The sequence below is a fragment of the Phaethon lepturus genome, unplaced genomic scaffold, assembly GCF_000687285.1.
Source record: "Phaethon lepturus isolate BGI_N335 unplaced genomic scaffold, ASM68728v1 scaffold38256, whole genome shotgun sequence".
Classification (NCBI taxonomy): domain Eukaryota; kingdom Metazoa; phylum Chordata; class Aves; order Phaethontiformes; family Phaethontidae; genus Phaethon; species Phaethon lepturus.
This window is the reverse complement of record NW_010547570.1, coordinates 56916-71946: the sequence shown is the minus strand read 5'-3', so window position 1 is coordinate 71946 and position 15031 is coordinate 56916. Positions and strand designations below refer to the sequence as shown.

Genomic DNA, 15031 nt, shown 5'->3' with positions numbered 1-15031 from the left:
CTGGATGTCTCAGACTAAGCCCTCAATTAGTGTATATTTAACACCTTTGGCTTTTACTTTTCTAATATGTCCCAAGCAATCTTAATGTGGTTAGGTAACGAAAGGATTATAACCTGTCTTAAGTAGTTCAAGCTTTTGCTTCCACTTGAGTGTAGGAAAGCTATGTTTAGTAATAATTTTTTGAACCTCAGGTTTAGAAGTCCTTTCCAAAAGGTTTAAACTATAAGTATCAATTAATTTGTATTTTCTGTGTTACTTTTCAGTGTAAATAGCTGCTTGGCATGAGTAGATATGGTTGCTCTGATTATCCTCAAAAAAAGAATGACTTTTTTTGCTACTTTTCCGACCACCTAATTTTTCTTTTGGTGGTTCCTCTTGGAACTTGCTTCCCTAATAACAGTACTCATACTTCTCTACATCTATTCAAATCTGGATTTTATTTTTTGGTTAATTACCATGTTACACTGTATTCCAGCTGACAAATCAGTGGAGTGTGCTGTAATTCTTCAGTTTATCCTTACTGTGCTTGAAAGCCAGATTACATTTGCTCATGCTTTTCTCACTATTCACTGCCTTTTCTGAAGCACTCTGAAGAATATTTATTCCTGTAGGATTGTACTGATAACTATAATCCACTCAAACATGCTTGCTGCTAAATCCTTTTTGTCTGTCTCTTAACAAAAAAATACACAAATAATTTTGTTGGGACCCTTGTCAAATGTATTTGAAAGAACATCAGACACTTCATTTGTGTACATGCTCATTGGTTTGGTTGGAACACTCAAGTATAAAAGGGAGGAATAACTGTGTATGAAAGGAGGAGGGAGCCTATTTTCGTAAGCTATCATTAATGTATAACTTCTATTGAAAGGTTTGAAAGATGCTTTAGCTATGAGAATAATTGTCTGACCATTTCCTCCTAGAAATGGTTGAATCAATGAAGAAAGTGGCTGGAATGGATGTGGAGTTGACAGTGGAAGAAAGAAACCTGCTTTCTGTTGCATACAAAAATGTGATTGGAGCCAGAAGAGCTTCCTGGAGAATAATCAGCAGCATTGAACAGAAAGAAGAAAACAAAGGTGGAGAAGACAAATTAAAAATGATTCGGGAATATCGGCAAATGGTAAGGTGTAGTTGGTGTTATGGCATAATGCTATTTAGTTAAGGGCTATTTTTGTTACCCTTGCTATAAACTGCACTGGTGTTTTAGACTGCCTGCAGTGTGGTGACCAGTGTGGTGACCAGTATAACCAGTCTTGAAAGGATGAAGCTTGTTCCTTCCTTGTCTGGAGAATAAATATGCTTGGTGGAGGGGAGGGCTTGGGTATTTTTGTGTAAACACTCAAAAGGCTGTAGACTCGAAGGAGAAAGGGGGGGGCTCTTTGTCCAGTGCATCTGCATACCTGCTAAGTATTTGAACTGTGCTGGCACTTTGTTTCTTCCCTGCTTACTCAAGTATGAGGCTGCATGTGCTTAGGAGGCTTTATTCTTTCCCCTCCAACCTGACTTATCCCAAGCAACTTTTTTTTTTTTTAAATTAACTGTGTCAAAGGAGGTGTTTCTGTTATGCTTCTACTTCTGATAAAAGTTGCTTTGGCTGATACAGACTACTGATGCAGTTGGTGCTATTGCAGTACTCTGTTCTACAGAGTTCAAAATATTAATACTGTTAGTTGGAATGCCAATGGGGACGGATCTTTGGTGTTGTTCTTGGCATAAAGACAGGCAGTGTAAAGCCAGATGGCACCTTTGACTCCTTTACCTTGTCTTTTATCACTGTGATAGTTGCATTTCATGTATGTTGGCCTTGTTTTGTTACTTTTCCCTCCCTAGATGAAAACTTGGCAGGAGTTGCTGTAAACCAAGTGCTTAGCAGTTGGGTGACTGAAGAACAGTTGCCTAGTTGGTCTTGTATAATTGAACTGGCAGATCTATTATTAGCTCAGGCAGCTATGTGTGTGTTGAAATGAGTGCTGAGATAGTATGGCTTCTCTGACAGCATCTAGTTCTTAAAATGTAGATTTTTTTTTTTTCCTTAAGCTGGTCAGTTACACTGGTAGCAGTTAAAGCAATCAATTTGGGATAAAGCACTCCATGTTCCTGGGGATGGGGGATCTGAAGATGTCATGGTCATCTCAGCTGTGGAACTTGCATGTGTAATAACCTCTAGGGCCTTGCTGTTTTCTCTCTCTTGAGAGAGGGAAAAATTGATCCACATAACTTTATGCTGAGTCTAGTCAGTCTGTGCAACTTTACTTAAAATGGAGAACTTGAAGCAAGCTTTGACTCCCATCAGTAAGGGCTAATGAAACCGTCAGCTATTAGAACAGTGAGTAGTTGTTCTCCTGCTGGTCCCCCTTTCCTTAAATGATGGTTTAGCATGGAGCAGGCGTGCTCCCATACTATTTAAATCCCACACATTTCTGTAGAGATTTAATCTCCATTATTTGAGTACAAGTGCCTCCACATGGTTCACATCTCCACTTCCAGAGAAACAGTGGAGTCTATTATATCACCTGGCACTGATTCATATACCACCAATGGAAATGATGTTGGCCTGGAAATGTTTTCTCAGGAATGGCTCTGTACTACTTTCTGTTGACTCACAGGGTTTCTGTTGCTCCATGGAATTGTTAAAGTTGTGAGTTTCTAATTTTATGCTGGCATGCTGATGGGATGAGGCTCTGCCAGTTACATACAGTCCTAAATACCATTTCTTGATGGGTGTCTGAAATCTTTCTAACAGATCATATAAAATAAGACAATAGCTATCAGATGATTGTTTGAGTTTGTCTTATACTGTGTCCTTCCAGATTTTTTTCACAGTGAAAAGACTTTTTTCTTGTTTTTGAAAGAACTGTAAAAAAGGCATGGTTCTGCATCTCTCTTTGTAAAGAGAGCAAGTACTATGCAGAACAGACTGGTGTACAAGAAACGAATGTATATAGTCCTTAAAGTAGCTATCAAGAGCAAGAGGCCAAGTGAAGTGCAGTGCCATGCCAGATCGTGTTGTAGCTGCTGGGAGTTACTGTTAGTTAGCATCTGCTGTAAGGAGAGTGTTAATGGGTTTGGCAAGATGGCATGGGAGCAGTAAGGGCCTGAAGAATGTACTGCAAAGGTTTGGATGATGCTTCTCACTGTCGCTGCTGGAACAGTAGCACAGCTGCCCTGTTGTAATGCTCAGTGCTTCTCTGAAGAGAGAAAGTCCAGTGCAGGCTCAGCAGAGTTCTAGGTGTTATGCTTACCTTGTCAACAAATACACACTACTGTAGCATTTTTCAGAGTAAGTTCAGTGTTGTTGGGAGACTCTTCCCAGGTTTGAAAGGCACTGGAGAAGAAAAAAAACAGCCCAAGAAACCAAACACTTGCCTGGGGACTGACTGGCCAAGTCTAAAGCACTGGGGAGTTGGAGAGAACCAGTATCACTAGAAAAACACATCTCTTGCCTACCACCAAAACCAGCTGTGACCTTGCTCAGCTATAGAGTGCTGCTTGAGTTGAAATGGAAGGTGTAGTTTGTGTGAAAGTAGTTCTTTGATGGTTTTGGTCTACATCAGCATGTAATTTAGCACGTCTCAAAATTGTTTGAGCTACTAGCCAGTATGACTTGGGGCAGAACTCAAGGGATGATGGTGGTGTCAGAGTAGGGCCAGGCTGGTTTTGTCTGAAGCACAAACTAGGCAATACTGAGAGATTATGGAAGGTGCCAGGCTGTGCCTTTATCCAAACCACTTAAGTGGTTTTGTTTTTCTACTTCCATTAAGATAACTAGTGAAACGCATACATAGCCATGGGGGAAAATGCCAATTACTTGCTGCTTCCCTCAGTCCTGTGGCCATTTGGATACACAAAAGTAGAGCCCCTGGCTTTCTTGTCTGACTGCATCTCTGTAGATGAGAACACACTGGGGCCTGTGTTCTTCATCCTTGAGAGGATGAAGTGGTGTATATCTCCACATAATGGAGATTGCTTCCTTGTGGTAAAACCAAATCCCTTCTATAATAGTGTAGGACAAGTATTTGCCCCCTTCTTACTGGTCTATATTTGTGGCACGTGAGAATGTGTGTTTCTAGTGCTCTGGGTTGTATTCTGGAGCAGCTGCAAGGCTGTCTTCTCCTTCCCCTCTTCTTAGGTTAGGCTATGAATTTGCATACATGTGGGTAATGGGCCTGTTGGTTTTGGCAGGGTGGGAAGGAGGTAGGTTACAGGCTTTAGCAATTGTTCCCTACCGTTCTAGTTTCATGTTGCCTCTCAGTTGTGAGGTGCAGCTATTTTCGGGGCTACCTATTAAAACAGGTCAAAGAACTAGTACAGGCCACCCTTCCCTTGGTTGCTTCTAATAAGTTTCCTTATTTAGATCACCAGGTGGTTTACAAGCTTTTGTATCTACAGAGCTAAGAACATGGTCTGGAATCTGATTAAGCCAGCACTACCACTAAAATAGAGAGGCAGGATGGGTTGTGGGGGCTTCTATGCACCCATCAGGGTGAGCAGTCCTTCCTTGCCAGTCAGAGCCTGTGGTACCATTTGTCATATTTGGAGCTGAGATGGTGATAGACCCTAAACCTACCTTTTCTGAATGCCCCGAACAGGCTTAGTGTGGGCTCTTGTGCTGGTTTGCCGCTTTGCAGAGCTTGTTGAGCCACTCTGTCTAGAACAGATCCTTTCGTAAAAGAGCTTTTAGGGTTTTGTTGTGGGGTTTTTTGTTTTGTTCTTAATCAACTTGATTTGTATGAAATCTTTTTAAACTAAGCTTGGGTAGGACATTTACATTGCCCTGGACAGCAGCTGATCTCTGATTACTTGTGTGACTGATCCCTTAAGCAAAACTGAAAAAGGTCTGTCTGAGATGAAATAGAAGTTTGTACGTGTATGGTTATTTAACAAAAGAGGATTAGAAACTGATTTAATTCTTTGCAGTTTTGCTGAAGATCTCTCTGCAAAAGAAGTCATTGAAAAAGAGGATCAAGAGGAAAGAAGTTTGCAGGAACTGACTGCTGGCCAAAGGTTTTATAGCTTTTGTAGCCCAAGAATATATGAAGTAGATTCGTCTCAAATGACCATAATTCAACAACTTCCTTAAGCATTTACCATATAACTAAGTATAGTGTCTAACTCTTCCTCTGAATATTAGGGCATTCTGACACTGTTTGTACATGAAATCTGCTGTAGATTAATTTCTCTAAAGGAACTTTTGCAAATCTGTTAAGTCATTTTGTACAAATTGGTATGTGTATGTATGTGCCGGTTTTGTTTTGGATCTGTAATTTTAACAGCTTTTGAGCATAGATGTTGTAGTTGCAAACCTTAATAATTTGGGAGCTATATGATGATAAAAATATTAGATGGCAAGAGAAACGCTTAAAGGAAGGAGAGAGAACTGTGTGGGAGGGAGGATAGGAAGGGATAGTGGACTAAGTGGGGCTGCTCTTGTGCTCAAAGACATGCAGTTCCTGGTAGTTCTTGTATCTGATTTTGATGCCTTTACTTGAAAACCTCTACTTTATATAGTACATAAAAGTAGTTTGAGCCAGAGTTGTCTTCAGGTGTAGCTGTGAAAGTTACTGCAAAATCATAAAAGAGCAGCAGTAGGTAACTATCTAGACTTAACCAACCACTCCTACTGTGAATGACATAGATGCTCAGAGCAAGTCTGGTTTTGGCAATGTTCATGGCAAAAGGCAGTTTTTAGCTTTTTTGGGTATGCTTAATTTCTTTGCTTTCAGGTGTGAAACTCTGTGGTAAAACCTAACCTCGTAGACTTTCCTTTATATTCTACATTAGAAAATATGAAGGTGATGTGACCATGTTTTCACTTTGACTATTAAAATCCAATATCTGTTTTTAAATAATGCTTTATTTTCTTTGGCCACAGATCTCACTGTTAGTGTTGATGATTTCTGCTTTTTCTCTGAGTTGCTGCTACACTTTGTTTTTTTCCCTGCTTCTGAAGTCTATATCTTCTGGAGTTGGTTTTCTTCTTGTATCTGACCTTTTTGTTTGTGTGGCACACTTTATTCTGTTCTAATACTCCATGATTTTTGTCCTTAAGGCTCTCCTGTTAGTTTTGCCTCCCAAGTAGTCACTAGAAACTTGTTCTGAAAGTGCCATTTAACTTTGGGGTGTGATGGAGTTTAGCTGATTTGTATTAATTACCTTCAAATTGTCACTTTTAGGGCAGCTTTCCAGGATCAAAAATGTAAGGAACTAGGAGTTGCGCAAGCCTTATAGTAAGGAATTATATCCTGAGACAAACTTAATGCAACTGTCTAGCAAAATGTTTTCCAGGGCGTTTATAATTCCATTATTCACTTAAGCATTTTGTCATACATCAATCCTTACCTCTTTTGTGTGCCAGCTAATTATGCAGAACTGTTTTGCTTAATGCACCTGTGGAGCAGCTGAATTTTTTTTCCTTCTGTCCCCACCTCTTTGGATTTTTATGATGTGGCCTTCTTGATATTTTGATATTTTTGAAATAGCTCTTACTCTTATGTGCTAATCTCGCCTCCTTTTTTCATTTTGGGTGTTTTTTTTATAGGTTGAGACTGAACTGAAGTTAATCTGTTGTGACATTCTGGATGTACTGGACAAACACCTCATTCCAGCAGCTAACACTGGCGAGTCCAAGGTTTTCTATTACAAAATGTAAGTATTTTCTTGAGGCAAGGACCTCTTAACTGTGTCTGAACTAGAGACAGAAATAAAGTAGATATACATGTGTTTTCTGCCCACTCAACCACAGTAACCTCTAGAAAGAGGGCAGTTCAGTCATGTCTAACCAATGTCACTTTTTGGCTACCTTTGAGGTCTTAGTATCCTGGTTGTGTGGTTTTGTATCGATGTTGTTTGGAATAAGGTCATGAGAACTTAACATAAGCTGTTGTGCAGCTCTTAAATGTAAGAAACAACTGTTTTCTTGAGCTAATAACATAGAAATTGCATTACTGCTTCAGTGTTTTCTTGCATGACCTGTACACTCATAAAGAGAAAATTAGGTAGACGGATAACTTTAAAATTGCATTATCAAATGAAACTTGCCCTTGGAGTATGTTGCTGTGGTCACTATTTTGCATATTTTGTACTTTCTGAAGCATAATTTAAATCTTTAAATGATCAGAATGTGTTTTCCCCTGTAGTTGAATTGTCTCTATCCTTCAGATCAAAAAGTTGTCTAGTTCAGATGAAATGCAATTGTACAGAGACACAGTTTGGTAATGGAGACTGTAATACTATGATCTCATGTACTAATGCAAGAAAATAAGTGAAGCCAAACTGTGTTGCCTGCCTGATGGTTTAAAATTTACTCAAGTACTAATGCTCTGTTTAGACAGTAATTCAGCAGCAGTGTCTTTTGTGAATGTACAAACATTGGTTTCAGAACTAAGCTGTTAATTTAGTGGCTGGTGGGGAAAGAAGGACTACTGACTCATTACTGTTTCTGTTCTCAGGAAGGGGGACTACCATAGGTATCTGGCTGAATTTGCCACAGGAAATGACAGGAAGGAGGCTGCAGAGAATAGCTTGGTGGCTTATAAAGCTGCTAGTGATATTGCAATGACAGAACTCCCACCAACACATCCTATCCGCTTAGGACTTGCGCTCAACTTCTCTGTATTCTACTATGAAATTCTTAATTCTCCTGATCGTGCCTGCAGGTAGGTAGTGACTGGGAAGATGGGGAAATTCTGTGTGAATGCCAGACAAGCCAGAAGTGGTTGCTACTTAGGTAACTGCTCTTCCTCAATGGGAACACTGGGCTGGCTTTCTTCCTGCTAGTAGTTGATGACTTGCTCTGTTTGAGGTCAATTCATTGGAAAAGTTTTCAACTTTGCCCTTTTCTTTTGAGTCCAGACCCATTTGTTTTTCTGGGAGTAGATCATGTATGAGAAGCAGAATAGTGATAACCTTGGATTGATCAACTAATGGCAGTTTAACAGCTTGCCATGTTAAGTCTGTGCATGCCCTTATCCTGCCAAAACTGTGAGGTGATTTAACTTGCCCCTCTTGCTGTTGGCTGTTACACAAGGTAAGAGGGATCATGTTCCTAATTTCTGTGAACTGTGAGCATGTATAGAATGACAATGGCTCATCCATCTGTAGTGGTTCAGCTCATGTGAGCATGAAAGTGATGATTGAAGCAAATACCATTTATCTTCTATTCCTGTCATCGCAGGCTGTGTAATACAGGTTCTTTTAAGCAGACCTTGATCAGTAGTACCGCAAGATATAGAAATGTTTAAAACCAATGTCCTTGAGTAAAAATATTCTTAAGCACACAAAGTGACTGGTTTTGAAGATGGTAGGTACTTGGATGAACATCTAAACAAATTTTTAAATTATTTAACAGTGTTATAGAAGCTATGGATGTCATGTAGCCAAACTAGAAGATAGGTATTCTGAGGCACAAGTTTCACTTGTGTGCTTCTGCATTCTGTTTAGCAATATATGTTAAATCTGATTCATTCTCTGCTTGTAGGTTGGCAAAAGCAGCTTTCGATGATGCTATTGCAGAACTGGATACACTGAGTGAAGAAAGCTATAAGGACTCTACACTTATCATGCAGTTGTTACGTGATAATCTGACACTATGGACTTCAGACATGCAGGGTGATGGTGAGTAGACTGCTCTAAAATGCTGATGTCCCCTGACCGCTGCTGAGGAAACAGCATGGAAATGTGGATTGGTTTGGTGTTTTACTTCTGTCTTTCCTAATAATTGACTCTCCTGAACTTCTGTCCTTTTTTTAACTGTGGTAAGTTGATGGGGGTGGCACTATCTTGTTTTGAGAAGCTTTTCAGCTCTTACTTGAAGGAAGGAGGTATGGAATTAGTAACATTATTTTCCTTTTTTTTTCTCCCCACCTGGCTGTTTAGGCATCTGTGATTTTTTAAAAGCAGTGACTTCATTTAATTCAGCTTTTCTTTCTTAAGGCTTGTTATGTTCATCTATGGTTGTCATTACAACGAGATGTGAATTTCCAGTGCAGGACGAAGTACTGCAAATGATCTAGTTGTTCCCCCCTGCCTTTTTTTCAACTTGCTCGATATTTCTGTTGGCATTATAGTGGCAGATCTACTGCCATCATATTAATCACTTCACCTTACAGCACTTTCCATCTTATACTCTTCTTATGAAGAACTGAGTACAAAGAAGAAGCAAAAGGAAAAGGGATTTTGTAAAATACTTTATCAGGAAAAAATCTGTTATTTGAGATGTTCGAAGTACTTTCTTTAATGATCTCCAAAATGCTAGGTTGCAACTGCTAAAGTGGGCTATTGCCAGAGCAAATACCAAATACATCCCCTGGCAGTACCAGAGGGTGGGACATTGCTTATGCTTACTAACATCTGGTAGTTACTCAACTTTTTTAAAGTGTTTTTTTGGCGTACTGAATGGACTTTTTCCTCCTAAACTTTCACATATAATGCTAAGTACAAATTTACTGTTGTTTAGATTTTTTTTGAGTTAAGCCTTCTGTTTTACTGGTTACTGGTAGTGAATTAAACATGCTCTCTATCTAGAAAGATGAAACTCATGGGGTTTTTTTCTACAAAAATTATGTCCTGGAGAGAGAAGTGGAAAGAGCTGTCTGTCTTTATTTTTAATTTGGAGGGAGAAAAAAGTCAGTCCTGTTTAAAGTGTATTAGGTAGTTAGAAATGCACAGAGGATTGAAACAATACTGCTGCTTAACTTCAGCTAAATAAATGAGTGTCTTGAACTTTTTTTTTGTAAGATGACTTGAAGCATGGTGATAGCCATATAGCATTACTTTGGAGTACTTCATTGGTGTAGTGTCCATTTGAAAGCAATTGTAGAATCTCTTAACTTGACTACCTGTTTTTCTGTAGGATTGATGGGTTTGTTTTAAAGAAGTATTGTTAACTTGATAGCTTCTAGGTCTTTGCATAGATGGTGAGCATTGAATGTTGCAGGTCACGTTTTACCCATGTTTCTTTGGACTTTTGACTGGGAAAACTGTAGATGTGTGGGTCTTGGCTCCTAGGTGACCCTACATCCTAGTGCTTAAGTCTCTTGAAAGGCAGCATGCCTTGTGTTCAGAGATGCAAGATTATCTAATGGTGCAGAAGCACATGCATGTATCCTGGATGGATCTGTATGGGCTCTGCTCTAAATACTGCAGGTATTACTAGATGCCTTCCTTGCTATGGTAGGCATTGGAAACAAATTTGTTCCCAATTCCCACAATTAAGGTATGACTTTTTTTTTTAATGGAGCCAAATATCCTGGTGCTCTGTGGGAACACTGAGGAAGGCATTTCAGTGGCTGGGATTGCTGTTGCGAGATAGTAGCATTAGAACATCTTCCAAAAGCTCTCTCTGTTTGCATGTAAGCTGACTAACATGTCTCCTGTATCTCTTATATCACAGAAGTTCAACAAGATTATTTACAGGGGCTGTTTATATTTCTTTTGCATAATCTAGCTTCAAATTTCTTGTTTCCTAATTAGCTTCGTAGCATAGAAAATAGCTATTTTTGTTCTTCATGAAGTATTTCCTAGCTACTGTTTATGATACATGCCAGAAGGATAATGATTACAAACTACTTAATACCATGGTGCAGTTCTTCAGGTCCATAAAAAATACGGTGTTTATACATAACATTTAGACATAGGTGCAAAGTTAAGTTTTTCTTGTTTCCTCATACCATGCTCATGTGCTGATTGAGTGCATTTAAAACTGTTGCTTCCAGAACCTCCATATTTCTGAAATGGGTTAAAGCCTTTGAAGATTGGTAAAAGTTAATAGTGGCATTCAGAAAGTTCATCACAATTAGCAGTTTCATAAGGGGTGGGGGACTTGAAAAAGGCTTGTTCTTTTACATTCTTTTGCCTGTTGTGATTTCAGTTGTGTAGGTTGTAGGGAATGACTTTGTAAAATCAGGTGTTACTCAGCTGCTACACTTCTCCATCTCATTTACTGTATCTTTTAACCATGTCATAGATGAGCTGTTTAGTTTATTTTCACGCTTGTAATATCGTCTTCATATGATTTCCTGTTTTCCCCTTCTTTCCTGCTGTATAGATTCCTAAAGGAAAGTCCAACTGTTCATTTCCTAAAAACTCTACTTTGTAAGTCTTCGTCATGGCTCAGTGAGCTTTTCAGAGTCAGTTTTTTTTCTGATCACTAATCATGCTTGCCTCTGTCACTCTCTTGCTGCTGATAAATTGCTTGTATCTTTGAGTCCATTCCAGGGCTAAGCAATGTTCTACCAGTGTGTGACCTGTTACCCCTATGCAGGTCCAAAATGCTTGACTAAGATCCAAAGTAACTTACATGTTTGGGAATTGAGCTGCATACCTGGATGGATATTAAGAATATTTGGGCATGAAAAGTACTTTCACTATCACCTGTTACAGGAATATTTGCTTAAGTGCGTTGGCTAGAGCATGCTCGGATCTTCTTTTAATCATCTTCCTGGGTTAGGGCCTCTGCTTTTTTTTATCTTAAAAGATGCATTGTGTAATTTTAAAATGTAAATTTTGTTGTTGTTGAATGTCAGATGTCTTGTGTTCCTAGGCCACCTCTTTCCAAACTACCTTGTATTGTACCTGGTGAGAATCCTGAATCTGGGCATGCTCTGAGCAGGCGTTCTGATTATATGCTGAAAGTCATTAGTCTCATTTGATTGGATTTTATTGCCAATTAATTTTTTTGAATGGGTAGTTTTTGTTTACTGCCCTTAAGAGAATACCATCTCCCATGGTTAAGGATAATTGATTGTAAAGAAAACATTTTTCAGTTTCTCTTATCAATTAAACTTAATCATGCATGTGTTACGGCATTAGCTGAAGTGCATTAAACTTTTTCCTGTTGCAGTAGGAATCGGGCAAAGACGTGCAGAAGGCATTGCATGCATCTCACCCAGGGCAGCGGAAGTGTAACCACTTACTGCCAGTGTCTTTATGGACAGACTTCCATTTTACTGCATGCTGCAGCCTGGTTGAATAGGTCCAAGCTGGCTGTTTCTCAAGAGAGATTAATTTCCATGTGATGTTTTTCTCTAATAACCTGAAGTCTAGGGTTTCTTGTCGTGTTGGACTTGAAGTAGGGACATTTTTCTGTATTTCTTTTGGTACCTTTAATAATACATGCCGTCAGTGTTGTTTTGCAGAATTGACTGCAGTACTTTGCTGTTGTTGAGACTTGAGTGGACTTAAGTAGAAAAAAGTTGAATTTCTAAGAACTGTTTTGGTCTCATTTCTGTAGTTAGTGAATAGATGTCCTTAGCGCGCCCTGGAGTAGAGATGAGGGGTTTGGGAAGGTATGTTCTAATTTAAGGATGTTGATCTACAGCCATTCTGATGACTTTTGTCTTGGCTGTTCACATCTTGATAACAGGACTGATCACATGCACAGTCTTAGTTTTCAGCAGTGGTGGTTTGTTGTTTGTCCTTACGACAGCGTATGTATTCTAATAGCCCGTGCTACAGTTCTGTATGGAATGTGATGAGGTGGTGGTAAGGCTTAATTTCCATGGAAACACTTCACTCCGGAGCTGGCTATGAGAGTGTGTGTGAGATTTACGCAAGTGTGTGAGTGAGCGTGTGTACTTGCATGAAACTATTAATCTCTAGATGCTTCTTAAGCCATTCTGCAGGTCTCATTTTTAAAAGTTAATGTCTTCCTTACTTTTAAACACTTTCATAGGTGAAGAACAGAATAAAGAAGCGCTGCAGGATGTGGAAGATGAAAACCAGTGAGACACAAAGGCCAACAAGAGAACCCATCTCTGACCACCCTTCCCCTTCCCCACAAAAACCCTCAGTGTCACTCTGAGAACCACCAAAATCTGACTTTTACATTGGGTCTCAGAATTTAGGTTCCTGCCCTGTTGGGTTTCTTTATTTTTATTTTTTTTACACAGTTTAAAAGTTCTTAAAGGCAAGAGTGAATTTCTGTGGATTTTACTGGTGCCAGCTTTTAGGTTCTCTAAGACACTAACAGGACTGCGTAAAGGCTCTTTCAGCATTACTGTATTGTCTCCTGCCAGATGTGGCGAGATTGCCACTAGAAGTGGATGTTACACCTGAAGGCCATTAGACTTGTAGGGGAGAGATTTCTTATGGCAAGGTAGTGGACATGTGGTGGCATTTTTCTTTTTTTATAACTGTTTAAACTGAATTTTATACCAATGTTTAAACTTAATTGGGTGTTTAGCTTGAAGTTACAGGTTGCATTGGGACATACATTGTAGTGGTTTTACTGTATAAACACAAAAAGTTTCCAAACTGCTGAAATGTTGCTGAAAATCATGGTGCTGGTAACAGTTCAACAATCCGTGGCTGCTCATTCTTGCCTGTTCTTTACTTTTCCTCAAAGCAGGTTAGCATTGAAGGTGGCATTGATAAGCCTGCATGCGTGTTCAATATTTTTTCTTTCTCCCTCCCCTTTCCCCATCTCCCTTCGCTCGCTCAACCTCTTTTGTTCAGTATGTGTAACTTGAAGCTAATTTGTACTACTGGATATCTGACTGGAGCCACAGATACAGAATCTGTATTGTTCTTACTGAAACACAGCATGGAATTAACATTAAACTTAAATAAAACAAACCTAAATTAAAAATGCCAAATATTGCTATGACTTTCTTTTATATTTTAGTTAGTTCAGCAAAAATAACTTTCCTTTGTTGCTTGTAATAGGAACATTTGGAGGGGGAGAGAAAGCGAAGTAACAGCATTGTTCTTCAGACATGAGATAAAGATAGATCCCAGTCTTATGCGTAAGTAGTATAGCCATGAGGCCAGCCTCCTGGAAGACAGCCTGCTGTGCATCAGGAGGGGTTAGAAGCTCTTCCACACCATTTATTCAGTATTTCCCTACCTGAATGCACAAAAAGCCGTGATCTGGTTGATGCATTCATCTTTCTCGCCCTTATGGCACTCCTCATCCAGTCCAGTTACATAGATGGAGAGAAGGGAAACATGTTACTTAATGTCCACTGTGCTTAGCTGATGTCTTAGAAATCTCTAGGATTGATCTGCTTCTTGTTAATAGACGGTAGCAGGGCTGCCCTCACTGTAGATGGATTTGACTCAAGAACCAGAGATTCAGTGGGGCTGTGTGACAGGTGAGGAAACAAAACCATGCCCTCCCTCTCAAAAAACTAAGACATGCGATGAAACAGTTTCTACAACAAAGACAAGGTGTGGAGTTGTTTTTTGTAAAAATTTATTGAGCGTAGTCTTGAAGAGGTTATATAATAGCGTATACAGCATTGTATAGTATATACACTCTAGCATATACAGTGGTATGGTGTATATGCACTACAGTGTATACAGCATTCCAGGCCTGGGGCAGTGTTTGGTAACTGCAGAATGTCAGAAACCAGAAAGTAGGAGACCAAGCCGATCGTATGTGAGTGGCAACATGTTTGGTTATATTTTATTCAGGGCTTACTGTAACTGTTGTTGGTACTGCATCAGGACAGAAGTGGAATGTGAAGGATTTCTAAGGCAGGTAGAGTGCAAAATGCACTGTTTGAGGTCTAGAACTTGGAAATGGAAGCTGGAGCTGTAATTTGCTTGATACACAGCTGTCCACCCTGTAGCCTTTTGGGTTCTTTGTTAAGTGAAGGTGCTTAGTATTAACCTCTGTAACACAGCGTTCAAAACGTGCATCCCTTCTAGTTTTGGGTTAGGACTGGAGTGAGGTGACACAGCTTGCTTGGGAAGATGCTTCCATGCAAAGGAGCTGTCAGCAGTTGGTGAGTAATGCCAGTGGTGCTGGACTAGCCCTCTCTTCCTCTTCAAGGCAGTACTGAGAGGCATTTATGTATGAACATTGTGGAGCTTTATTGTGGGAGCTCAAAACTTCCAGTTATCGCTGAAAAGAGGAAAAGCAACTTTTTCTGAAGGTGCTGCTCTGAGCCTGGTGAGCTGGGGGGAAGGGGCAGTGGTGACTCCCAACAGGTACAAGGTGGGAGGGAAAGCTCATGTGCACAGCCTGTGGCCCCAGGCTACTGGTTTCATTTCCAGCCTAGAGCGGCACAGAGAAGTGGTGGCCTCT

The 15031-nt window shown here is 39.8% G+C and overlaps 1 protein-coding gene across 3 annotated transcripts; it reads left to right on the top strand.

Moving 5' to 3' along the window:
* Window positions 1–922: 922 nt before the first annotated feature.
* Window positions 923–13595, top strand: YWHAE (tyrosine 3-monooxygenase/tryptophan 5-monooxygenase activation protein, epsilon). 3 transcript variants are annotated; one of them, XM_010289689.1, is made up of 6 exons: window positions 926–1123; window positions 6542–6648; window positions 7452–7658; window positions 8480–8616; window positions 12522–12533; window positions 12680–13595. In XM_010289689.1, the coding sequence occupies exons 1-6, from the start codon at window positions 926–928 to the stop codon at window positions 12724–12726; spliced, it is 708 nt and encodes a 235-aa protein (XP_010287991.1). In that variant the 3' UTR covers window positions 12727–13595. The 3 variants fall into 3 exon arrangements, with proteins under 3 accessions (XP_010287992.1, XP_010287991.1, XP_010287993.1); XM_010289691.1 differs by lacking the exon at window positions 12522–12533 and adding an exon at window positions 11048–11094 and having other exon boundaries at window positions 929–1123; window positions 12674–13595; XM_010289690.1 differs by lacking the exon at window positions 12522–12533 and having other exon boundaries at window positions 923–1123; window positions 12674–13595.
* The last annotated feature ends 1436 nt before the right edge of the window (window positions 13596–15031 follow it).